The 27,313-nt window shown below is 39.8% G+C and overlaps 1 protein-coding gene and 1 long non-coding RNA gene across 6 annotated transcripts; one reads left to right on the top strand and one right to left on the bottom strand.

The window, feature by feature from the left end:
* Positions 1-745: 745 nt before the first annotated feature.
* ppfibp2a (PPFIA binding protein 2a) lies at positions 746-21,926 on the bottom strand. Of its 5 annotated transcripts, none has more exons than XM_054770878.1 (22): positions 21,492-21,926; positions 18,931-19,017; positions 17,073-17,186; positions 15,526-15,657; positions 13,388-13,576; positions 12,902-12,994; positions 12,018-12,129; positions 10,247-10,308; positions 9,611-9,689; positions 9,343-9,467; positions 7,208-7,272; positions 7,079-7,139; positions 6,125-6,224; positions 5,546-5,660; positions 4,698-4,826; positions 4,447-4,597; positions 4,204-4,315; positions 4,001-4,089; positions 3,630-3,752; positions 2,560-2,685; positions 2,297-2,485; positions 746-1,404 (listed from the first exon to the last, which is right to left on the bottom strand). In XM_054770878.1, the coding sequence occupies exons 1-22, from the start codon at positions 21,537-21,539 to the stop codon at positions 1,180-1,182; spliced, it is 2,526 nt and encodes an 841-aa protein (XP_054626853.1). In that variant the 5' UTR covers positions 21,540-21,926; the 3' UTR covers positions 746-1,179. The 5 variants fall into 5 exon arrangements, with proteins under 5 accessions (XP_054626853.1, XP_054626854.1, XP_054626855.1 ...); XM_054770879.1 differs by having other exon boundaries at positions 2,560-2,682; XM_054770880.1 differs by lacking the exon at positions 13,388-13,576.
* On the top strand, positions 15,033-27,313 carry LOC129178552 (uncharacterized). Its single transcript, XR_008569808.1, has 3 exons — positions 15,033-15,675; positions 18,964-19,031; positions 27,254-27,313. It is a non-coding gene; the product is annotated as an uncharacterized LOC129178552 (long non-coding RNA).

Here is a 27,313-nt window from a genome sequence, read left to right as displayed (position 1 = left end):
TTTCTATACTACCAAGACAATCTGGTCAATTGCTTCCAACTTTGTGAGGACAGTTTGGAGAAAGCCCTTTTCTGTTCCTCATGCACAAAACAAGCTCCGTAAAAGGGCTTAGTGTCATGTTTTGTGTGCTGCTTTGCTGCCCCCTGGCTGTCTTTTGTTGCAGCACACCCCTGAGGCTACAGGAGGGACTAATTGGGCACACCTGCAGCTCATTACCGGCTGCCCTTCATAAGCTGCAGCCAGACTCACTGTCGATGCCAGATTGTTGCCACTCCTCGCCAACACTGGCCGCTCACAGCAGTATCTCTCTGTGTAGTAGTTGTAATATTGCACCTAGCCTTTTCCTGCTAGTACCCTGCTAGGCTTCCTCCTGCAGTGGTGAGTGACTTTGTTTTTTGTGTATTTTCCTGATCGGATCAGAATCCGGCTGCTGCCGTATCCTAAAAGAGACGTTCAGTGTGGAATAACTTGAGGTCCCTGACATAAACCCCCTCAAAGACATTTTAGTTGACTAGAGAACAGAGATCCCTCTCTCAGGTGCATCAACATCAGTGATGTCTTACCTCACATTTTCATTTCCTGTGCATGTACTGTAATGCCGCACCTCTTTATACTTCCGATAGTTGTGTGCAGTATAGACCTAGACAACAAAAATCAAAGCAAAACTGCAACAACCAAAGTAAAAATTCACTGGTGCCAACAAAATAATTTAGCAATAATTTATTATTTACAACAGTAACTAGATGAAGGCACACAAGGTAAAAATATCTGCATGATTGAGACAACTAGACTTTAACAAGACCCTTTAAAACTGTGAACCTGAAAAAAGAACGAGGAAGCATTATGACTGGGCTTAGTTGAAGATTGCATAACAATGTCATATAGAAAAAGGCATAATGTTATAGTGTTGAGTAAGAAAAGAGCACCATATCATCTAAATATATATAATAGATTGATCTGTATCTATAGAGATATAGATCCGACAGATAAAACCTACAAAGTGGCGAAAGGGAAGCTTTGGAATAATCGTAAAAGGAATGCAAAGAGCAGCTTTCACTTAACATGTCACACATTCATGACCATTTCAAAAATGATTTTAAATACATTATTTGGATTTCATAGCATCCAGCAAAAGGCTTTTTTCAGGCACGTCTGGTGTCAAGTTGAACACGGTATTTCTTAGTAGTTGTTAGTGGGGGTCAGCCACATCTTCCCCTCCCCGGGCTCCTGCTTCTTGGGTTGTCTGTCCAAGTTGGGGCTGATGCTCTTGAGCGCTGCGGAGGGCAGGCGAGAAAACCCTTTGAAGCTCAGAGCTCCTCCCTCTATTGGGCAGATATAGTCTGCTGAATCATCAGGTTTCCGCTTCCTGAGGTGACTGAATTGGGTGAAGCCAAGTTTCTTGGGCTGGAACACACACACACACACACACGTCAAACACATAAAAGTTGTCGTTTTACTGTATTTATTGATTAATTCATTTCTATATATTATCCGATGGATTACGTAAGAGTATTAGGGACATGTTTAAAATAAATGAAAAACATGTTTTAATAAGAAAAAATGGTCATATCAATACTTTTTAAAATGTTTTAAATATTAAAAAAAAAATAATGACTTGACTGTCCTAATTTCAGGACATTATTTTGAAAATGTTTCATTTAAAATTTTAATCAATTAAAATTGACAATATTCTATAGTTAAACTGTTTTTTTCATTCATTGTGTACGATTCATCATGCACAGAATATTGGAAACATTTTTATTTTTTTTTAATCATTCAATATCCATATGCAAATTTTACTCAAAATATTAACACTCTTTTCATTGTTACTCCCCCACCCATATCCATCCATCCATTTCCTGCTGCTTATCCCCACAAGGGTCCCAGGGGTATGCTGGAGCCTATCCCACCTATCGCAGCTGGACTGGTTGCCAGTCAATCGCAGGGCACATATAGACAAACAACCATCCACAATCACATTCATACCTATGGACTATTTAGAGTCGCCAGTTAACTTAACATGCACGTTTTTGGAATGTGGGAGGAAACCGGAGTACCTGCAGAAAACCCACGCACGCACGGGGAGAACATGCAAACTCCGCACTGAGATGCCCAAACGGACATTCAAATCTGAGTCTTCCCGAACTATGACTGTGGCCAACATGCTAACCACTCAGCCACCGTGCGGCCTGAAAATTATATCTTTTTAATATTATAAATATATTGTCCTAATTATGGAATCTCATTTTCATGATGTATTTCCTTTTCAGTGTGGCCATGTAGATGGCTATTTTACCTTCACTTTAGCTGTGGTAGTGAGGGGCACATGGCCTGTAGCATTGCCGTACTCTTTCTTCTCCTGTGTGGCCTGAGCCCCCACTAGGGCTGCAAATGCCATGGCCAGGTGGCGCCGTAGCAAAGTCTTTTGTGGAGGAATATTTAGCAGCAGGGCCAAAGTCTCTGGGCTGAAGCGTGGCTCCAGGATCTACACAGATGCACTTAGTGTTAAGCCTGTGTCACAGGCGCCAGTGATTGCGCTTGAAAATAGAAATGACTCACGATCAGTCCACCGTGTACACCACTGCCCCGAAGGTTAGGCGCATACTCTGCAAGATCAACAGCTCGAAGCCACTCCATCACACGATGGTTTGACCACTGCACCACCTCTGAGGGAGAAGGCTGCTTCTTAAAAATAATTTAAAAAAGAAGAGATACAGTACATGACTTGGGGTTGCATGCCCAACTTTCTTCAAGATTGAGTAGCCTATGTACTGTATGTGGAAATGTGTCTATTCATCTAGAACAGTGGTTCTCAGTTATTTTCTGTCGTGCCCCCATGGGGTACAGAAATGTTTTTGCACCCCATCCCGCTTAGAAATACTATTGGGAAACTGATATCTATTTATCTGTACTGTACAGACTGAACTCGAATCTGAAACCAGCGAAATGCAAAAAAATGGAGAGCAGTGAAGCATACAAGCGTATTCACGTGTCAAATTGCATGCTGAGTACGACAAATTGATACATGTTGGCAGGTCTGCACTAATACTGAAAGTCCTCCCTGCCTGTCACGCCCCTTTACAGTTCACCGCTCTTCCCCCAGGGGGGCCCGCCCCACTATTTGAGAAGCACTGAGCTAGAACAACTTACTTGAGGTGTTATTGTTAGACCGTTGTTATTGATGTTATATTTTTGTCTGTAAAGCTGTTGAGACCTTCATGAAGCTGTTATAAATGGACAGGGTGGGCCAAAAGTGCAGATCGGAATTTGTGTCGTGCTGTGTGTTGGAGTGTTATGGAAAGGTTTGAGGAATGCTGAAGGACAAGACTTATGTTTTCTAAATGTACTTGGAATAAATAAGAGAAAACGTTATAATTTTAAATGTATACAGTACCTCCTTTTGGCCCACCCAAAACGAATAAGACATATATATATATATATATATATATATATATATATATATATATATATATATATATGCGTATTTGTCATCTTCTGGGCACATTGTGTAATTCAGGTTGACTTGCACTGTATTCTCTAAATGTTAAAGAACTCTTACATATTTGCGCAATTGTTAACTCACAAATGTTGTGGTCATTAAAAAAAATACATCTATTCGACTTGCTTACCTCTTCTCCAGGCCTGCGACGTAGGCAATGGGGGTTGAACTTGTTTGCATGGAGGACGTGGATGGCACATTTAATGCTGAGATGATGGAGCTGACTCGTCACCTTCAAGCTCAAGAGGTCATTCTTAAAACACAGGAAAAAGCGGCATGATCTTAACGTGAATATGCACATTCCTTTGATTACATGTGCTCAACTTTTTTTTTCTTTCTTTCTTTGCTTTCCTAAATCGGTTTAGTTTGGTTTGGTTTAGTTTTTATACCGGATGCCATTTCTCAATTCTTAATCAAACCTGCCGTGAAATGCAGTAGGGTGTACCAATACATCACATTATACTTTGGTATTGAAATCCACATGCAGCTGGTCTGTCTTACCACTGTGAGGTATTGTATCATGCGGCCGTCAACACGGGCTTCATGGAACTGGTCTTTATACTGAGGCAAGCCAATATCATCCAGCCATCCTGCATAGGAGTCAACAATACAATATACGACAATAAGTACAGGTGTTCCCTGTTATAATGAGTGCCACTCTTGTGACAGGTCTTATTCAAATAAGAACATATGAGTAGACGTACGAGTGACCCAGATGTGGTCCAGGTCTGCTGACTTCTCTGTCACTTTACTGGTAAATGCCCTCAATGCCAACTGCAGTTTTTTTCTGTGCAGAGGGTGCCTCATTCCCATCTCCTAAGGTCACAGAGCACATTTACTCACAGTAAATCAATGTGTCTATCTATTAAGAGATTTGCAAGCATTACACTGTTACAGATGATTTACTTTGTATGGTGTGTTAGTACTAAGGTGTTTCATAGTCCAACCTTCTCAAGATCCTGAGGTGTGGCAGCAATTAGCGTCTGGCCACTTTCAACCCACTGCCTAGTAAGGTTGACATACTGGCCCAGTCCGTAGTCCTCCAACCAGCTGCAAACCTGCTCCCTGCTCCACTGGCTGAACGGCAGATTCATGTCACTGATAGGAACAGGAGCAAATAAATTAGTCATGAATTCTGCCAGTTACAGTTCAAGCTGTGACTGATGACTTTAGTCGTAGTCTGGTTGTGGACTCTTACCATGCAGAGTCTTGAGATTCAGGGGTACGAGTCAGTCTGGCTCCTGCTGTGGCACGGAAACCCCCTCTTCTAAAAGGACCAGAATCTGGGTCCACTGCCTGGACTCCTCCAGAATTAGTTCTTCGAAGTCTGCATATACAGTTCAATTATATGCTAAAAACTTTTGGTACAGTAACTGCCAGAAAGTAAAAAGGTAGCACTGCATTCTACCAAATGACCAGTAGGAGGCTACTCCATTGATTAAATCTTGATTAGCTATGCAGAAGTCATTGACAGTGTGGTTTTATTGTTACTGCTTTAAATGACATCACTAAAATTGGTTTGTTAATGCTAGATTTTTATCTTGTTTCTACTTCAGGGTGAAATGGGTGATGAAGAAGTGTTATTCCTATGCATGGTTGAGATAAATTATTTTAACTACGTTTGTGGTCAGTACACGGATTATGGGCATGAATGTCTAAATGTTGAAATTTGATGATTTCAAAACATTATCATTAAATAAACGTTATGTATTTGTATTTAAGAACACATCTTTATTACAATCCCAAAAGAGGGCACACAAAGTTAAGAAAAGTTTTATGTGCACAGAGCTTTCTTCATAATTACATGAATTATTTCTTTGTTTACAATTGAAATTATTTTATTTGTATTTTTATTTCCAAAAGTCTCAAACAAGGTCACTACATATGATCACCTTTTTGGACAGTAACAAATCATACTGATACTACAGCGCTTTGTTTGCTTTTCTCTGGTTGGGGAGTACTTGGCTGAAAAAAATATCAACACGGCCAATATCAAACATGAAGCACTGGTGCATTATTAAGCATTTCCCATTTGTCCACACTCACTTTCCCCACAGTCTCTTGAGGCTCCGGTTAGTCTTCATGTATTCTGGTGAGCCCACAGCTCTCTGGCCTGGTGGTGAATTTGTCCCAGTGCCGTTGTTCACTTTCCCCAGCTTAACTGCAACGTCATAAAACATTCTAGTAAGTAAAAAATAGGATTCTTATCGTTTTAATAGAGCCTCAACATGTGGTTGCTACTAATGGCTGCAAGCTATAAACAGTACTTCCGTCTATCATCATGACTTCAGCAGTATCAACTGTATGCGGTTGTCTGTTTGATGGTCATAATTATTGAGAGCTAAAAGTAAAAGTGTGTTTTATTTCTTATGAGAGAAATTCAAATTAGGGGAAGTTAGAGTGCTCAGTGGTGGTTCTTTCTGCTTGGATGTGGTCATCAGAGGAGGGGAAAGGGTGTGTTTGGTTCGTATAAAAAAACATCCATCCCTAGAGCTTTCCTCATCTAAAGCCCCTACAATTACTTACGATCAAAGGTACAGTGGTCCGTCTGGTTAAAGGGGAGTGGCTCACTCCAAATATAAGTTCTGCCTGGTAATATAATATTGTTAATATCTGTGTATTTACTTTGGCTGGAGTCTCCATCTTCACTGTCATCTGGTGATCGCTCAGTGCTGCTCTCGGTGGGAGACGAGCGGGCAGGCAGCATCGGGCTCCGACTGTCCCTCTGGTTGAAGACCACACAGACGCAAACAATAGATATATTTGCATATTCAACATATACTGGCTTGAAAAGTGAGGTCAGAGGTCACTGATGCTGGATCTGAGAGGACCTGCTGGGATCACAGTCCCCAATTGGTTTGATGATGTCATCATTTTTAGGAGTGTAGCAAAAGAGATGTTTGAGGGCTCTGTGTGGGCTCGACTTGTTACACCGGGGTCCAATAAATACACCACCTGTTTACATTTGTCGAAACTGGGATGATTGGAGTCATAAATAAACCGATGCTGGAACAGAAAAGGGCCTTCCTCAATCTGTTCCCACAATGCTGGAACCACAAACTTGTCGAAAATGTCTCAGTAAAATTAAGAATTAAGACTTTGATGACCCTACATGGCCGCATGGTGGTTAGCATGTTGGCCACACAGTCAGGAGACCGGGAAGATTTGGGTTTGAATCTCTGTGGGGCGTTTGCATGTTCTCCCCGTACTCTGGTTTCCTCCCACATTCCAAAAACATGCATGTTAGGTTAATTGGCGACTCTAAATTGGCCATAGGTATGAATGTGAGTGTGAATGGCTGTTTGTCTATATGTGCCCTGCTATTGGCTGGCGACCAGTCCAGGGTGTACTCCACCTCTTGCTCGAAGTCAGCTGGGATGGGCTCCAGCATACCCGCAACCCTAGTGAGGATAAGCGGCATAGAAGATGGATGGATGACCCTACGTGTTATTGGTATTATTAGTGGTTCACAAAGCTGCTTCTGTGTTGCTTATGTGGTCTCTATTGCCATTTCAGTCCTCGTACCCAACTTTTTACCTTACAGTGTATGAAGAACAACAAACCAATATAAATAAATACCTTTTGTTTCTGGCCATTTGTTAAATCATTCATGCTACTTGATGATGTCTGTGTCTCCGGCCTGAGAAGACATGTGGAGCCGTTAGGAAAAAACGTAAATGTGCTGATGCATGCCAATACATGTAATACCTGCAGTCACTGTTCTTCTGAGACGCAAGAGACGTTTGATGAGAGGAAGCACTGGTTGTGGAAACCTGGATAGTGAGCAAAAAGAGAGTATTTCACTTAAATATGCAACTTAATTGCTTGAATTACAAAAGAGTATTAGTGCCACAATGAAAAGGGAAAATGCCATGGGTAAAAGTTAAAGTTAGAGGAGTGAATAGCAAAATTCCCACATAAAAATGTGGGTGACCGGCCGTCTCTCAAGAGCAGGGACACCCAAACATTTTCCACCAAGGGCCGCATACTGAAAAATCAAAGAATGTGAGGGCAACTTCGATGTTTTTGATTTTTTAAACCAACCTGTGTAGATCTTCTAAGAAGGAAAAAAAACAACCTCCGTCTGAAGCTTTGCGTTATAAGTGACAAAGCGTATTATTAATATGAACTTTTTCTCCTTATGTTACATTTTTTGCTCATTTTGGTGTTGTTCTCATGAATCTTATTTCTCATAATATTGTGAATTTATACCGAATTATTTTGACTTTGTTCTCGAAATATTATAAAAATGTTCCCAACTTAATTGCACAGTTACACTGTAAAATCCATTAATTAACATTACTTTAAAAAAAACGTGCAAAGCGATTGCCTTGAAAAAAACAAGTAAATGGAACTTAAGAGTTATAGTTGACCACAATAGGTGTTTACGTTTTACTTGGTACACTCAAGTGAGATGAACTTTTTTTTATTTTTTTAAATAAGTTTGTTCTACTTATTTATCTGAGTTGAGAGTGCTATTGGATTTTACAGTCATTATTTCTTTACTTTTTTCTCATGACGTTACGAGTTTTAATAAAATAAAGTACTTTTTTTCTTTACTATTTCAACTTTATGCTGATAAAATATATTTCCCTCATAATATTATGACTTTAAGCTTGTAAAATAACATTTTTCTCGTAAGATTTTTACACTTTTTTGACTTATCTCTTATTGTCAAGTCAAACTAGCGAGAATGAATCAATTCATGAGACAGAAAAAAAAGTGATTGAAAAATACCTTTACCTTTTACCTATTATAACTTTATTCTAATATTTCAACATTATTATCGGAATATTATTGCTCTTTTCTTATATTTTTGCTGTTTTGTTTTTTTTACTTTTTCTGCTTAATTGTATTATTAGAATGTGCCATTAAAAAAAACAGCTGCTGCCCGCAAATGGCCCCCGGGCTTCACTTTGGACACCACTGCTCTAGTGACATGCAAAATATTTATTTTGGCTGATCTTTTAACTGTCCGTCACCACTCCAGGGCTCCGCGCTGTTCTCAGCACACAACATTGGAAGTCCAGAGGACCAAATACAAAAATTGGGGGGATCGCTCTTTTGCTGCGTTTGCCCCCAGGCTTTGGAACTCCTTTCCACTCGCGCTATGGTCTATTACAGAGCTATCGGTTTTTAAATCTCATTTAAAAATTCAGACGGTCATATCACACATGATTATAGGTATTTTAGATGTGATTCTGTGTATGTATATTTATTTGGTTTTAGTTGTTCTTATTATATCTTATTCGATCTTACCCTGTTCTGTAACCTGTTTTTATTCTTGTGAGGCACCTTGGACACGATTGGGATGTTGTAAGGTGCTATACAAATGAACTTTGATTTGATTTATCAGGTAATATGAATTAGTGTTTGTCAAAAATACTTCCTGTTGATGTCCCAAAACGATTTCTCAACATCAGGTATGCAGATAGAGAGTACATTCATAATCATATTATCAGTGCTTTATTCTGTTTTTAAAAAAGTATGACTTTTTTACAATATTATGAAATTATCTAAAAAAAAAAAATATGAAAATATTCTCACATTTTATTTTTTCTCTTAATGTCTTGCCTTTTTCTCAAACTATTTAGACATTAGCCTGGAAATATTACTATTGTAATGTTGTAACTTTATTGTGATACTACTAGTTTATTCTAGTAATATTATGACTTGTTTTTCAAATAAATTATGTCTACGTTTGTATTTATTTATTTTCAGTGTGGCTTTAATACTTCTTTGTTTTTTTATTATTATATTTATATTTCTTTTTGCTAACATACATACAAAACAAAGAAGTACAAAAGCAAAAAAAAAAGACTGAAAGCATTGTTTGTACGTACATCTGACTTTACATCTTCAGACTTTGCACTGACAGAGTCAGCATTCTTCCTCTGCCCCTGCTCCTCTTCCTCACTGCTACTGGAATTTGTCCTTCCGTTTGACAGCGAACGACCAGCAGGTGGCGCTACAGTAACAAAAGGACGTGAGAGGTATTTTTGTATCAACGGAAACAGGGGTGTGTTGTCTTTCACTTTGCTGGAATGATTGCCTTTGATTATGTAATCAGGAAAATGAAGGGTTAGATGAAGGAGAGAAAAGGCTGATTACCTTGCCTTGCGTTGTGTGGCAGATCTCTGAATTGCCTGCACTGGTTTAACAGCAGAGTGAGCTCTTCAAGCCGCCGATCCTTCAGAAATAAGAATTAGAGGGTGTTAAAGGTCAATAAAAGCCATTAAGATGTTTATCTACGGTTAAGAAACACACAGATGCTGCTTCCTGCTACCAATGCCCCTCCCACCATATGGCCTTTACATCAAAAGAGCAACTAGGGAGGGGATCAACACCAGCCCAGCTGCAGGCAGGGTGTCTTTTTCTTTCTTTCTTTTTTTTTTTTTACTTTTTTTCAAGTGGCGGCCGAGCTTGGCTTCACCATGACTCTCTTCCTGCAGCTCCAAAATTAGGCCTGGCAGATGGAGGCCTATTTAAGTGTGGCTTTGCCAGTGTTGGCTCGCCTTGGGGTGTGTACGTGCGTGTTCAGCAGCTCTGCCACATGTAGACCCACGCCTGCAAGTCTTTAAAGATTCTCCGTGAGGGTAGAATACAAAAGCAAGTCTGTACTATAATTGGACAGAGGGCGGTGCTTGTGAGCAACGACAGCATCTAGAAATGATGATATCTGGTCCATAAGCCAGCCAACTTCCCACAGTGTGTTTGATTTAATGGCACACAGATGTGTTGACTTACCTTTTCATCATTAGCTGCTTCCAACGATTTAATGTCACTCTTAAGCCTTTGCAGCTCCAGATCTATAAAGAGAAACAGCATTTTTAATTATTATTTGGAATCCTATGGTGGATTCTGACCCCGTCTGCTACATTTCTAAACTCATCTATTTATTATTTTAGCCTTCGGAAAGCAAGAAACTTAATTATAATTATTTGTAACACTATAACTGTTGCATAGCAGGACATTTGAAGCAATTGTTTAACATTCATTTGTTATTTTTGTCCAGAAGTAGCTTTGGTTTGAGGCCAGATTGGTCATCCCATGTTCAATTTCTATGAATTGATGGGGGGGTCAAAGGTTGTATGAAGTACATTTTTTTCGAGTGCAAGCCGCTTAAATTGGACCACTTTGTTTTTTATTTTTTCAGTTCATACAGAAACTTGTTAAAAAGACATGTAAATCTGTCAAACAGGACCAACGTAACCATATTGGCAATTTAAAGTTTTAAGTAACATTTTTGAAATTCTTGACAACCATAAAGTTTAAAAATAAGTTCATCACTTTGGAATAAGTACAGTCGTCCCTCGCCACTTCGCAGTTCGAATTTCGCAGCTTCACTCTATCACGTTTTTTCAAAATAAATGGATTAATAAATGATTGCTGTTTTGTGGTTGAATACAACTTATTATTAGCAACAAAATCAAATTTAAGCAAATTCGATGTGTTATTTGCCAAAATTAAGCATTTTCAAGCATAAAAATGTCTAAACGAACGAAAATACAAAAATGAGGCATTTGGAAGCTTCATTTAAAGACGTGATATGTAGTATTCTACACTGGTCACTAGGTGTGAGTAATGTTACTGAGCGACGGTGTATTGTGTGGTTCTGAGCTGCCGTTTAGAGTGTAAGCTATGGAGGGCAGTGGTGTTCTGCATGCTGGGTTAGAGCTAGCTTTTAAGAACTAAGTCTGTAGAAGAGGAGCACTAGGAAGTGTTGAACTGTTCATGCTGTGCATCTGCCTGTAAGACACAGACTCTGTGTCTATTTCAAATAAAAAGGCTGAGTAATTTACAGCCATGTCATTCAGCCGCCATTACATTACATTGATGAGGCAATAGCCACAGCAGGAAGTATGCTGTTCAGAAACAACAAGGAATTCTCCCAACATGTGATGTCTTATTTATGTCTAATATGTCTTATTTCTGTTAGCATGTCTACTATATTGGGTGATACGAGTGTAAAGGTGTCTATAGGGGTGTTATTGCATGACTAAAGGGCTGTAATACTGTTAAAAGCTGTACTTAGAGGGCCGTAAACAGATTTAATATTCCATTTATAAATAAGGAACCCTACTTCATGGATATTCACTTATTACAGTCGGGTCTGGAACCAGTTAACTGTATAGGCATATCTTACCCCCAAATATTGGTCAAACTCCAAATTGGATGAGCTTTGCGGCATTGAAAATTGAAGGTAGGACCATAACAGCTAGTTGTTGCTATTGTAAACACTGTAATTCAACCATCAAGATGTCATAAACTGGTGAATGAATGTGCTTGAAAGCCATCTTGGCTTCCCAGGCTGCCAAAGCCCTGCAATGTGTTTATTTAATATTGACAAGTCTAAAATGTGGTTAGCCCTTTCCTGAATAGATTTTCTTAGAAAGAAATGAGAGATAATCCAAAACTAACTTCCCCCACTGCTCTTTCAGTGAAATAATGGATGTAAATGGCTCTCTTGAACTGAATAACCCACCAGTGATACCAGACTGAGGCTGGATGTGCTTACCTCTCTCAGAGCTCTCAGTGGAGAGTGGAGGTCTCGCCAGCAGCTGATTATGCAGGCTCTCAATCTCAGCATCCTTACTGAGGAGAAGCTGCTGAAGGCTACTGATTTCCACCTGGGTGTACAACAGAGTTAGAATTGTAAGCTTAAGCAGTGTGTGAGTCTACTTATACACCTCGTCTTTCAGTATTACAACAATAACATGCAAATGCAGGGGCAGTAGAACAATGGCTCACTGGATGGCAGTGATGTATGCATCCCGCTGGGCAACAGGGGTGATACATTTTCACATAGACTTTTGTGCATGGTACACTGGTCACATGGTTATTTTGGTCACATTAAAATTGCCTTTGCAGCAGTACTTGAGACGAGCCAAAAATAGTACCTCTTTCTTTAGTGGCGATAAGGTAATGACATATTGTGTCGTTTAAAAGACGACTGATTATGGTCTTCTACGACCATGCATTTCTAGTTTGAGCAAGTGAAGGACCTTCTAAAATCAATTTGTCATTTTGATGCAATATCTCAAGAAATTAGTGTGGAAATGTAATGCATACAAAATGCATTACATAGAAAATGCAAAGATATGATTTAAGAAGGATAGGAAAGCATGCAAAGAGTGAGAGTGGAGACAAGATGTTACAATAAAGTACGATGTTGTTGAAGCAGATTACTGAAAGCTATTATTAAATCTATTCCTACACTACATTTGAAATAGTTCCGTGTGTGCGTGTGCGTGTGCGCACATAAAATGAGAGTGACTCACTTAACTGTCTGGCACATCTGATTGGTTGGATAGCGGTTAGGAAAGTTAAGTGGAGAGTTAGCAAAGGAATTTGGACACTGATGCCGTCAAGTCACTAATGTGTTGAAAGAAATGGTGTTACCTTGGTGGCGTTGAGTCTTTTTTCATACTCTAACTTCTCATCTTCCAAGCGTTCCACCTTGTCCTTGAGACTCTTGAGCTCCCTCAGCAAAGCCTGGAACACAAATAGTCACATTGATAATGTTGCCGAGGAATCTTTGTAGCATTCGTGCATTGTAATTGCACACTGTGCAGATGCAGCATGAATGATGAAACAGTGACTGGGTCATCCCAGTCACTGTTTCTTGACTCACAACAGATAATAGCCAGTGGGCCCTGCTTCTGTTTCATTCGGTGTGAACTCAGAGGTGACACAGACGCACGCACACACGCACACCCACAGACACACCAAAGTGAGACAAAGCATGCCGTGCACAACGTCACAAGCCATGCGTCAGGCTGAGCATACACTCTCTCCTCCACTGAATCGCAGCTGCTCTGCATCTGAGCTACTCTCATCAAGCCCCTCTGCAGCCTCCTCCTCCTCCTCTTCTAGTTTGGTCTTCACCTCTGTAGCTGTGTTACATGAGTGGTTGGCGTGAGAGTCCTCAGGGGACGTGGAGGGGGCGGGGCACGGCGCTGGTGAGCCACTGTCAGCTGGATTCTCAGAGGCTTTTTTCTCCTGGATCTTGCTATTGATCTCCTTCTGAAACCTACACATCTGCTCCTGCAGCTCACTAATGAAATTGACAACGCTCTGCCGGATGCAGTGTGGGGAAACAGAGAAATTGAGAGAGCGTTTTAGACCAATTTTTATCTGTGTATAAATACCACAGTGTTTCAATGAAGACAAGGTCAGAACGTAATTATCCTTCATGAGAAACAGACATCTCTCTGTTCTAGATTGCAACATCGTGTTACATCTTGCGTCTTATTTTTATCATCAAGATTTATCAATCAATTAATTCCACACTGGAACCTCAAAAGTCAAAGTTGTGGGTTTTATGAGCCCACTGTGTGTATACAACAACAACTTCATGTAGGGCAGCAGGCTTTGGTGCACATCTTAAAATAAAGCCTGTTTCTGCCAACTGTCTGTGAGTCTGCTGCAGATGCAAGAGCTGTAAGTTTTATCCTTTTGTTTGTGTTCAGAAATAGGCCAACCTAACACGATAGCCTGGTAACATGTGACTGTAATGTTAGCACTCTAGCTCACATACTGTAGCTATGCTAATGTTGCTAAAGTTTGTGTGCCCCTGTACCACTCCTAAAAGTTACATTGTTGTGTGTGATATATGGCATGGATTAGGTCGGACAAGTGTGAGGTTATAGTGTATATTTGTAACCCGCCTGGTCCAGCTAGCCTTGGAACCAGAGTCCACAGAATTAGAGTAGAGAGTGCTACCCATCGAGCTAATGTCCAGCTCGTCTCTTAAGGTGTCAGGGAGTGAGGTTTACCAGCATACATCCGCATAGCTGCCCCAGCTGGCATCCGTTAAATACAGTATGTGAAAAGTGGATAATGTTCGCAATACTTCTTGGAGCCTCACACTCAGTTTCTTATAGAGGTGATCTGCACCAATGCTTCGTCATACGGTTGTAAACAGCGACCAAGCTATGTTGGGACTGCGGGCTGAGGAAGTCTCACATGGGGTTGAGAGGATATGACAGATGATATGAACGCCTACATGGCTAAATTTAACTCTTGAGCTTATTGCCTCTAAAGGGAGGGGGCAGCTTCCACAAGTCGCGTGCGTGTTTGTGTAGTAAAACTCACGTAAGAGGCCTGTTAGGCGTTCAAAGACGATTTTTGCCTCCTCGTGATTTCAAACAGATGTTGCAAGGGAAAGTGCAGAGGATGAAAGCGCACTGACAGAAAAAGCCACTGTCTGCTTTCATTATGAGCGGTGCAATTTTTTTTTGCTCCAATGTCAAACACACTTTTGTTCACATACATTTAAAAACTAATTAGCTTATTTTGCCCCTTTTTCCATCCAAAAGAGCTTCCTCTCTTCATAACAGCTTTGGAGAGCTTTGCTAACTTGCACATGTGCTGCAGGCACCGTCCTGCTATGCCTGAACTCTTTCTCACCTGACGGCACAAAGGCTCTTTGACTGGCCATGTTTTGACAGTAATATTACAGCATTCTGTCTGGCTCTGATGAGAGTACCTCTCAGTTTCATAGCGACCACCAAATGCCCAGAATGTCCACTAGTAATCTGACACAACGGTCCTAACCAAATACAGAATTATGTTTGAAATGTGGACCAAAAATTAAACCTCCTGGCAACTACTAAGGAGCAACCCGTGCCAGAGTTTTTGGGAATGTTCCTCTCCATCTGTCCAGAGAGTGTTAATGGACTTCCATAAAATCAGCAGCTGACTTTAAGGTCCACCATATAGGACAGGTTTCTGTGTGGTGTTGTCATTCTTGGCAGACTCCAGCTAAAATTTCCAAAGGTTCTCCAAACAGAAGTGTCCCAAGAGATTAAAGCTAAACTCGCTCTTCCGTGAAAATACTGCTCAGTGAAAATAAAGTAAGGTATAAAGTTATATATCCGTGAGGCTGTCTTACTTTCAGTCTTGCATAAAGCTCTCTAGTCGAAGAGGTCCCAACAACTCCATGACCTCTTAAAATAAAAGTAAAGCTTGAATCTCAGTAAAACCTGTATTTAACAATGTATTGTCTTGTTGAAAGGCCCTACCTCTGCTTTGTGCTGCCTCTCTGTCCCATGGCCTTGTTTCTCCTCCATGTCTGCCAGTTTCAGTTTCAGGTAGGACACCTCCCCCATGAGACTCAGCTTCTGCTTCTCCAGTGACGTCCTATGCACAAGTTCCTGTCATAGAGCAAACACGTGAGGAGACGCAAGCAATACAAACACTGAATGCACACAACACAGCGCGATGCGACACTCACTTAACAAAGGCGACATTAGGTATGAGGCACAGCAAACTACAAGGTCTGTAATAACAGCCTGCTCGGACAAACCCACTGGTTTCAGTGGCTAAATATACACAACACATGACCACTATTTATAATGCCTATTTCACAGCTCACGCTAAGTACACAGCAGGGCAAGGGGGGACAGAAAGAAGGGAGGGGGCGAAGGAGACGAATATATGCAAAACAATCTGAGAAAGAACAGAAAAACAAGTTTAATTAACGATGCTGTTAGTTTGAACTGCTGCCGATCAAACTCAATCTTGAGACCACACAGGCACGTGTGGTGCTAATGGAGCTCTTTCCAGGCAGGTGCTAAATCACTCATAGTGCACAAATGACCACAGAGAAGCGTATGTAAAAACTCTGGAAAATATCCGGGCTTCTTTTTCAAGGGCACATGGAAAATATTAGAGCTCTGTCACCAGGAAGGGATTTACGGCTCAGGTCCAAAGCACCATATTGACCACGTTTCAAGCAATTCTGGCCCTTTGATACGCTGTACCCATACAGCTCTAACAGTGAGACTCACCCCAGGCCACTTGTATTATTAGGTTGGCAGTAATGTTGAAGAGAGGAGTATTCAAATAAGAAACAATTTATTCAGTATATTACCTGGTTCATCCTACTTTAACATTTGCTGCTGCAGAGCAAAGTGTTTCCCTCATGGTAGAAAATGGTTCCCAGGCTCATGTAGATTTAAATGTCATATATCCTTTTCCATTCAGTGTTTTATGGAGTTTTAGAGTTCAAGTCAAGAGCAAATAAATGCAAGTGGGAGATTTTTTCTCTTCATGAAGCACAACCCCTACCTTACGTCCCGCCCATCTCTCCACCTTTTTCAGCTTTTTCCTCCCTTCTTAAGCCATTAGTCAGCCTTTCCTTTCCTTTCAATCTCCCTCTTCTTTGTATGAGAGAGAGAGAGAGAGCATGCACAGACTATGTGGTGGTTAAAGGTTGCAGGGGTGTGGCTAACGCAGCTCTAATCACCTGTCCAGACAGACCAGTTGGGCCAAGCAGAAACCAGGCAAAGACTGAGACACTGTCCTGGAATGAGTCTGGGTATCCTAAATATTTGGGTTGCCAAGGTGATCTGCAGCTCCATAGAGTGGAATTCAAACTAGGAATGTCTTTCCAGGGAGTAAAACGTATTAGCAAAGATTGAATCTGCAGGAGGAGGCTATTTTGACAGACTGATGACTAGTGCCGTCTTACAGCTCCCTCATTAGAAGAATCATGTTGATATAAAAGCCTCTTTTCTGCTAAAAGTCTTAAATTTGAACAAGTGGAAGATGATCTTATTGGTTGTACCTGTTGCAGCATCTCCTCTGTGGCGTTGAGTTTGAGTCGATGCTCCACTACCGAACTCTGCAGGTCGCTGATTTTTACCTCCTGAGCCTCCACCTGGTCTGTCAGCACACCCACCTGAGGAAATAAAGCTGATTTTGTGCACTGCAACAGTGGAACCGCTAAAGTTGAATGCCCTAGTGGTCATACAAATCTATATTTTTCAGAAAAAAGCCTCTAAAATCTGACTGAAGTCCCATCACCAACCAACCATCAACCTTAGTTCAGAGAGTATCAAAGGTTTAAAATTGGGAACGTTTTGCTTTTTGTGGCTTTTTTTTTATGCAAAGGAGGGACCACCGTCAACAAAATATGAGGGGAAAAAAACAAATTCCAACCATAACTTGCTTTCAAAGTTACGGTAGTCTTTTATTGTTTCAACATTGTACTGTTACATTGGTTAACTGATTTTTTTTACACTTGTAAGACATTTAAGGAGGCTAAAAAGTGACATGCTTGTGGCGTATCAGCAATGCAACTCCTACGCTTTCGTTAGTTGTCATTAAAGTTAAGACAAAGTGCTTTATTAGTATTGCCCGTTATTAACTTATTTGTATGCTTGCATGACTGATAAGAATGCTAAATCATTACTGAAATTATCTGCCTAGTGTATCCCAGTGATCCCCAACCCCAGGGCTGCGGCCTGGTACCGGATCTGGGTCATTTGGTACCGGGCCGAACTAATAGATGGTGGGTCGGCATTCAGATGTTGTTCATGTTTTCGTTTCACACAATACATAATAAATAAGATGAATTAGATCGCTATAATGTACGAACCCGTTCCCCCGCCTGGTCCGCGGGAGATTTGTGGGAACACAAGCCGGTCCATGGGTCAAAAAAGGTTGGGGACCACTAGTGTAACCCACCTGGTAAATCCAGGCCCACATTCCGCCCGGGAGTCGAGAGCATTAGCCATCGAACTAAAAGCTGTCAACTTCATGTCAACCTTACACTCCCTTAAGGTGTAAGGGAGTGACATTGACCAAGGTACATCCACACACCTGCACAATCTGGCATCCGTTCCAATAGTTTTAAAAAAGGGTTTGATAATGATAAATTATATGATAAAATAGTTCCAAAATCCGAGCACATTGTGTGAGCAGTGTTGCAGAATAGTGTACCACCTTAGAGGTTTGACTCTCTGATGAATGTGTTGCATCATATTTCTTTGTTTAAAATATCTGTAGGCTAATTGTCTTACATGCATCGTTTTCACATTACTGTGATCCAACAATCCGTTGCTTGTGCGTATTTGTGTTGAAATGTCAACCTCTTCATTATATTTAATGACATGTTGTGCCTCAGTGCAAGCGGCCCATGCATTGGCAATGGTTTATACAAGTTGAATATAAAACAGCAAATAAGCTATTAAGGGCACTTAAGAACAACATGCAAGCTACAGCACAGGCTGTGCCAGTCAATTGGAGCAGATTTCCCAGAGGAATGTTTCACGTGACGACTAAATAAACAGGGCAGTTGCTTTCACACGTAGTCCATTTTCTTGTATTCTAGCCTTAACCTGTCGGAGGTATGCACTTATTCAGCACTTCCTGAAACTTCTTCTTACACTCTTTGCACAAACATGCAAGTGGTGTAACAGCACTAAGCCTACAGCGGAGCTTTATTACCGCTGCTCTGCCCCCGCTGGATCAGACACACAGTAGTTATGCAACACAGTATATCATAACACCGTGGTCTACCTCTGCCCTTTAACCTGCTTTGTCTCAGCTCTTGTTTAATGTTATTTAAATCTTAGCAAAATAGATGAGATTAGATTAAACAAAATATACAGTAAAAAGCTATGTAATTAAAGTTGCCTTACCTGCAGAATGAGAGATTCTTTGTCTCCCTCCAGACGTGATAAACGGTCCTGGTAGGACTCACTGTTGTCTGATGACTGGTGGTTTACCTTGGAATATACAGGTCAGTAAGTGCACTGCTGACACAGAACAGTTCCCCGATAGGTCAAATCTGGTTTTCTTCAAACAAAACTCCAGCAATTTGCAGTAGAAATGGACTTGGAGAGCTGCTCAGTGTCTCCGCCTATAAGAGGTTTACTGCTACTAACCCTGTATTCAAACTGTACACAACATTTTATTTCTTCTTATTAGGGAAGTTGGATGAAGCCTCAGCGCTTCCTGTGTATTTAGAGATATTTTGGAGCGATCACGGCCCGATGAGCTGAATTTTCTCAGAAAGCTTCACAAAACCACACTTGTGGAAACATTATGTAGCTGAGCCTCCAGTCAGAGCCAAGAATCCAGAGTGGTCTCAAACTGATTGTTTTCTGATAGGCATTACAATAAAATTCATGTATTTTAACATGGTGCAGTAGATTTTTCACTTTTTCACTTCCAATTCAATGCCAATGTTGCAGCCTTCAATATCAGTCAATACCGATCTCAATTCGATAGCAGCACTAATCATAAATACCTTGATTACTTATTTTGTAGTCTGGAATGTTAGAAAAAGCTTGATCAAGTGATATTATTCAAACAGAGAACAATAACCAGCAACAGTTGTTATGAGGAAAAACGGACACATTTACTTGTTAATGCATTCGAGGTATAGCTTTATCCACAATGTATGGGCGGCTAGGCATAATATTGCGAGATTCGAGGCGTTCAATTAAGCATTTAAATCAGACTTCACTCACCACCGACAGGGGCTGTTACAGCTGATGTTTTTTGTTACAGCTGAGGACTTCTTGTCGTCCCGTGTAACACTGCTTCAAATATGCGCTGAATTCGGTCGTATTAAACTTCCCTGGTTCTGTGCCACCACAGGAAACTTGTGCATAACAAGAACTATTTACGTAGTTAGAGCATAGAAAATCTGTTTACCACCTTCTGAATATGTTTTTTCTAGACATGAGTGTCACCTTTACTCTCGTATTACCCAATATAGCAGACATATATTTAATAGGAAATAAGTCATTTAAGAAATAAATAAGGCTCGTGATTGTTGCTGTAAATCTGTTCCAGTGGCACAGACAGGAAGTGACATCGGGTTCAGAGTTTTAGCTTGCCGTGGGCTACGGGCCACAATAATAGCTTGTGCTTTAGATCATTGTGCCTGTTCTGAGATCAAATTCAAACTTGCCATAAAAGCCTGTTGGTCCAGCAATCAAGTTTGGTGGTTGTGTGTCTCACCGAACATGACAGCAACATTACTGACACCTCGTGACGAGTGTAAAATACTACATAACATCCCAGCATCTTTGAATGCGTCTTCTAAATGCCTTATATTTGTGTTTTAGTTCAAATAACCATTTTTATGCTTGAAAATGCTTAATTTAGGCAAAAAAAATAAGTAAAATGTGCTTAAATATGCATATTTGTTAACTAGTCATAGGCCATATGCAACCATAAAACAGCGTGATTTATTGAAAATGTATATTTTTGAAAAACTGTGATAGAGTGAAGCCGCAAAATTTAAAGTGCGAAGTGGCGAGGAACAGGTGTACAATATTCACAAAGATTTAGGGACATCAAACATTTCTGGCAAAATACACCTCTAAATTTGCACAAAACAAGGTTGAACCGAAGGGAACCGGTGGCGGCAACAATGAGGAAAACTGAGGATGGTTAGCTGCGTTTACGTTTGTAGATACAGTTTTTAACTTATTTATAAACTGTCAAAATTGGCAAGGATGTTAAAAATTAGATGAAAGCATACCTGGCATATCCTCATCACAGGGTGAGTAGTTTTGTTTTATTTTGGTTTTATTATATAGCCGCTGATTTGATTGATTGTACAGACATTTAACAAAGATTTATAATCGTGGCAGTTTGACTTTGGAATGCGTAGTTGAATTCACATTATTTATATGAGAAGAACTGAAATTCAAACAGCCTCAGAGGTTCTTTTCATTGACTCACTCTTATGCATTAGGCCTCAGTATTGTATATCATGAGCAAACATGCAGGAAGTTACATTTATATTTAGTATATTTTAGTGGAAAAGTTGCTGTTTGAACTCCAAATGAAATTAAAGTATTTGCTCTCTTTGGATCTGGCAGTTGTTTATTATTAATACCTAATGGATGCAGCTGGATGACTAATGACTGCCTTGTGGCCTCATTGTTTGGCTGTCCATGCATGTTTAGGTTTTGAGTGGCAGGAAGTGACCTAAGACCACTTGCACATCTCGTTATCTAATGTTCATGGTTTTAGAATATGCATACATGCAAATAAAACAGCTACAAAGCAAGCTGACGTTAGCAGCTTCTGTTTTGCATCAGCTTCACATGACTAATTGCAGTATCATTGCAAAACTTGTAAAACGTTTCTCTCAACCGATGTCACAAAACAGCAGAAAGATAAGTATGATTGTATGCAAACGTAGCACAAGAGGATGCCATGCATGTGGAGATGGTCTCACCTTTCTCAGCCAAGCAAAGTGTTTGTAGAAGTTAATGTCATTCTCCATCCTGCAGGCCCATTGTAGTGCCCTATTGACATTTAATGCTGCATAGAGCCAGGAAGGATAACAGAGTCCAGTGTCAACGCTGAGTCCCAGTGATAAATCCTAATACTTTTGGACTCCTCTTGCAGACCATCCACGCTGCAGTTGTTGACAGCACGAGAGGCCCTGTGCGGTTTTTGAGTCCAGGCAGCTTTTTAGAGCTGAGCTGAATAACTCAAATGATGCCAATTGGCTTGACTCCCTTTTTCTTTTCCTACCTCCTTTCAATTTCTCAAAAGCACTCCGACTGCCTCTTTATGCACAGAAACTCCAATTTTGCTGCACTCATCTTCTTTCGTTCTTCCTGTGGTCCCTCCGTTGCTCTCTGTGCCTGCGGCTGAAGTACCTCCTGGTCTTAAAAACTAAAGGGGCTTGGGGGGAGCTCCCTGCAGCACATGCTCCTCAGATGTGGTGTGGAGCAAAGGGGATCGTAAAGGATGAGGGGGAGGAGAAAGCTGCGTGAGTGTAGAGTTCATAGCAATTCAAAGCAGAAGATATGGCCACAGTCTAAGCAACTGCTGCAGGAAATGAAGGCAGGAAAAATGTAGGTATTAGGATGAAGAGAAGTCGAGGAGAGAGGGAGAGAAAGGGGGGAGTGCTACTACTCGTATTTAAACAAGAACTCTGTTTCTTATTAGAGCCATCGCTCACCTAACTCCCCCAGGACACGGCGGTCCAGATGTAGACCATCAGAATCAAAGTATAAAACACAAAGACTCCAGTTGTAGTAGTCTGAGCTGGATGTTCTTAAATCTTATTTTAGTGTGTGTGAACACTCACCTCACCTCTCTGCGGCCGTGGCAGTATGGCCTGTGAATGTTTCTCATGTTCATCACAGCCCTCCACTTCCAGCAGTGCCCCCATGTTGCCAGTCAGCTCCAGAGCCTCTAAAGTGGACTTTACTTGTGGTTTAATGGTCAATTTTTGGTGCTGGGTCTCGGTGTCTTGACTGTCTAACGGAGTCAGAGCACTAAAGTGCCTTTCTCCTTTTTTACCTGAGGGAAGACGTCGAAAAAGCAGAAGTCTAACTTTTTTCTGCATTTATGCTGGTGCACTATGGGAGTACTCTTACTGGACACTACATTAGGTACACATGCACTATCTAATTATATCCATTTCTCTATTAACAATAAGACACTGTCAGAGAGACATTAATTTAAAATGTGTATTATTGTGATAACATTTTACAGCAGTGTAGAAGTCCACTGCATCTGTTTTTAATATTTTCTAGCTACTGTATATGATGAAATTCTATAATTAACCAAATAGGAGGAGTGATTAACATCATATGTGTCTACAATGATGTCATATTGCTTAAAGCTGTTGTGTGTCATAGGCTCAAGATGACATTTTTTTCAACCAAAACATATAAGAACACTCTCATAGGTTACAAATAGTGGTTTAAAAGAACAGATTGAACAAAAAAAGTCTTTATTTTTCACAATTAGGTGTCAAATGAAAATAAAATCACATAAAAATGAGCATAAATAGTCTTTTCGACTGAATAAGATGACTGGTCACGCACAGCGGGCTGGTATTCCACATATACAGTATGTTGTAGCATGTCTGACAGTCTCAGAGAGGCGATCAACAATTTGCAGTCATGTTGTTTCCATAGGTATACATTCAATGAAAGACAACGCTCGTTACTAAACTTTGTCAAATCATGACAACAAACATAACTAATGTTGCGCTGGGCGTAGTTTATGTACTCAAAAAATGGGGCAGGATATAATGCTTGCATTATGTTCCAAAGTGAGTGTCCTCTAGGCAACCATTAAGTTTGACCAATTTATTATCTTAAGTAGTATGTACTAAAATCTGCGATATTAAAAAACATCTGCCTCCAGAACAAGAACGTCTTGACAAAAAGCCATTTTTTTCAAGCATTTTAGCAAGTCCAATTTTCTTATTTGTATTTTTGACTTTAATTTCTCCAGCAAGCACCATTGTTCCCCCCCATATTGTGATTCACACCAAAATAATAATCCTACATTTTTAGGATCGATCTTTGATACTTTGTAGAACCTGTTGGAAACTTTTTTTTTTCCAAGTGCTTTGACCATTTTTGTGGAATTATACACAAAACTGAAAATGGCCCTATCTCACAATGTTAAAGAATCCTTTAAAAAAATTCCTGGATCCAGATCACCCCCAAAATGCAATCAGTTCTTCCATATCCCATTTCTGACAATTCCTGCACATTTTATCCAAATCCATTCTGAACCTTTCAAGTTATTTTGAACAGATAAACATCGGCGCTTGGCGGAGGTAATAATGTTATTATAATATTATGCATAAATACATATTATACAAGAATTTCTCCTGTTGGGAATTAACCCTGTCAAAGCAGGGTCAAGGGGGTCAACTATGCGTTAGTGCACAGTCGAATAAAAAAAAAAGATTGATGTCCGAAACCCTCCCTTTATAGAGATGTTGCTTACTTTGAATGGATTTGTTTATTGTTGTGATTGTAGTTTGCATTATAAAAATATTAGAAACAGCAGTGCAGTTCTACACCATGGCAAACAACAATAATACGCATACTATTGATTGTGCAGGGTGAAATGATATGCAGTATATCATGATATGTGTTATGTTATCTATATATTAGTCCAACTTATATCTATTACACACAAGAAGTTGGGGATATTTCAGATACATTTCAGAATGAACCTAAACTGTACTACTGTATAAACTTTACATGTGAACTTAATTTGAGCTTCTCCAATTTTGAATGCACATGTTCAGCACTTAACACACAACTTGCTGTTCTCTAACATAACAGTTATATCCCTAACGTTTTGTGAGTAGTATATTAGTATATAGTATAGTATAGTATTAGTATATAATAGTATAGTCATATTTTGGTTATTATGAGAGGGACAGAATATGAATATTAGAGCCACTCTCAGTATGATGCAGTTATACACCACTGCAAGCTTCAACCACAATAATAAACATATTATTAAATTCATACCTATACAAATATTTTTTTCATCCAGGCAGAATTTTGTTTGTTTGATTTGTGTCCGTTAATTATTTTATTGTTGATTATTATTCTGTACTAAATCTTCGTTCCTGTGAGGAGCAGTTCCCGGTATTGCCTGTTGGGGGCAATGTTGCACAACAGTGCAGCTTAACTGGATGTAAATAGCATCGCATGGTTTGGAGTGCAGTCCACTTTCACCTCACGCACCCTCAAATTACTGGTTTAATATATGCGTTACTGTAATAACAGTTTGGGGCAGAAAGTGCTGTCGGTGCTTGGATCCTGGAATGAAATCCTACACACAGGACCAGACTTTTGCCATTGCAACCCTTTGTGTCTTCAGTGATAAACTGTTATCAGGCTTGTTAGGGCCTCAGCAGTGTGAAAATGGGCGGAGTGTTGCCTTTATTAATAGAAGTGTGTCTCCTAACCCTATGTTACAACAGAGAAAACTCAGGCTCATACTAACAGCCTGCAATGGCGAATAGGTATCACCTCTTTGTCAAAGCAGGGTCAAGGAGGCCAACTATGCATGTTAGTGCACAAAATTACGTACAACTGCACAGTAGCTTTAAAAAAAAAAACGGTGTCCAAAACCTTCCCTTTACAGAGATAACAATGCTTGCTTTGAATTAATTTGTTTATTGTCGTGATTGTAGTTTGCATTATCAAAATATTAGAAACAGCTCTCAGTATAATGCAGTGCAGTTCTACACCACGGCAAATAACAATAATATGCATATTATTAGATTGTGCAAAGTGAAATGATAAAGTGCAGTATATCATGATATGTGTTAGTATGTATTAGTCCAACTTAACAAAATAGTTTAATGAGTATGACAAGGTAATACAGAGTCTTACCTGCAATAATGTCATCCATTTGCTCCAAGGCAGCCTCCAACATGTGACTGGCATTTGACGCCATGGCAACCAGTGCTCTATGAAAGCAGCGCCGCTAGAGCCTCATTTAGTGATCTTCTCTTCTCCTGAGACAACTTGACTTGGATCTCGCTCTGAGCTCCAAAAGCTGTCCAGACATCTGACTAACCTCCCACTTGAAATAACACCCTGACTCTCACTTAGGGCTTTAAACACTCCTGTCATTTTGTGGCCAACATTTGAAACCATTGTTGGTGCTCTTATCCAAATATCATATTTAGAATGTACTTCCTTTTAGTTGGTGTTGATTTATGCTGATGAGAGACTGTATTACATAAGCATTGCACAATGTCATGGCAAAGATACTGCAGCTGGTTCAGTTGTTACTCACATGACTTCTTATAATCTTATAAATCTGTCTAAAACTATTCTCACATTTGTCATTTTATTACATGAATACATGTTTGTACTAAGAGACTCCATAAGAATTGACATCAACGTTGTTGGCTTATAGAGTAACCTTTTCAGCATTTATATTCCTCATGCATTAGTCTATTTACATCAAGCACACATGTGGTTCAGTCTATTTTTTTATTCATGTTGGATATTGTTTATTACACCAATTAATTGTACTATATCTGGTTAGGATCTGGACCAAATCTATTGGGTCTGCTGATATGCCCAGTAGGGATCCTAAGTCTTTCTTTGCTCGTACACCGCTGAGGATGTGCAATTTTTAATTTGCCAGGAAAATTATATCTAGAAAGTCGCATAAATGTTTGCATGTCTTGTGAGACTTCAGCATCGCTCAGTGAGAATCTCAAGGCCATGAGACGTGATATGGAAGTGTTAAAGTGAACACACATATGTCAAGTGCTACACGACCACGACAAGGTCTAACGTCTAACTTGCGCTTACAGCTCCATACACCGTCTCTGTCTATGAGAAAAGAAAAAAAAGAACATCCAAAACAAGATATATTTTTTTACTACTAGTTTAAATACAAGTTCCAATTTTTTTGTTGTCTACTGACTACACACACAAAAACATAACCAATTGTATTTATTTATTTTTTAGTAGTTAAATCATAATATGTAGTGTTCCAATTATTATTCATACTTCTATTATTACATGTATTATTATTGTTATAATTTTGACATTAAATGTAACCTTTGTGGGTACATTTCAAAATAGGTGATATTGTTAGAAATTCTACAGGCTACATTTATTTATTTATTTATTTTAATGATTAGAACCAAAGTTGCACAGAATGTTGTTGATTACAGTACGAGATAAACACAAGTTGGAGTACCTTTTAAGCCAAGTTATCGGTTTTATACGAAGGGAACCTAAAAAAGGTTTAGATCGACTTACTTGATGGCTAGACTGGCTATCTCATGTTCAGTGTCAAGCCAAAAAAGACTTGACTTGGACTTGCACGTCTTTACTGAAGACTTGAGACTTGTGAAACACTGTCTTTCTACCACCTCTGGAGTACTGTAATGTAAATTTAAAGCATTATTGACATGTGTGCTAAAAAGAAGTCCCCAGCATCCCAGCCCTCTCATGGCGATATTCCATATATGTACAGTACACTGTAAGATTACTTCAAGTCACCAGCATGATTAGATGTGTTAAGTGAAGCGGATCTTGTGTGTGAATGCAAAGAGGCTCATAAATAAAATGTATACTGTAGATACGTGCCAGTTTGAATATTACATACACATCAATGTTGTTTTGCTGACTCCGTTTAGTGTCTATTATGTTTTCTCTGTGTTTAAAACCGCATTGTCAATTATGTTTGTAGTGAAACATTTGAGAGCAAATGAGGAGAAGAGGAGGATGACAGCGACATAGACCACAGAGG

This window comes from Dunckerocampus dactyliophorus, chromosome 3 (assembly GCF_027744805.1).
Source record: "Dunckerocampus dactyliophorus isolate RoL2022-P2 chromosome 3, RoL_Ddac_1.1, whole genome shotgun sequence".
Classification (NCBI taxonomy): Eukaryota; Metazoa; Chordata; class Actinopteri; order Syngnathiformes; family Syngnathidae; genus Dunckerocampus; species Dunckerocampus dactyliophorus.
The sequence above is the reverse complement of the archived record's forward strand: the minus strand, read 5'-3'. Positions and strand labels throughout refer to the sequence as shown.

Bases quoted from the DNA above. Each gene is read 5' to 3' on its own strand.
- ppfibp2a (XM_054770878.1), bottom strand. From the start codon at position 21,539: ATGGAGAATGACATTAACTTCTACAAACACTTTGCTTGGCTGAGAAAG. The intron at 7,140-7,207 runs GTATTACATGTA...ATGTCTTCTCAG, and splicing joins CAGAAGAACAGTGACTGCAG to GCCGGAGACACAGACATCAT. The intron at 6,225-7,078 runs GTATTTATTTAT...GTCTTCAACCAG, and splicing joins CAAATGGCCAGAAACAAAAG to AGGGACAGTCGGAGCCCGAT.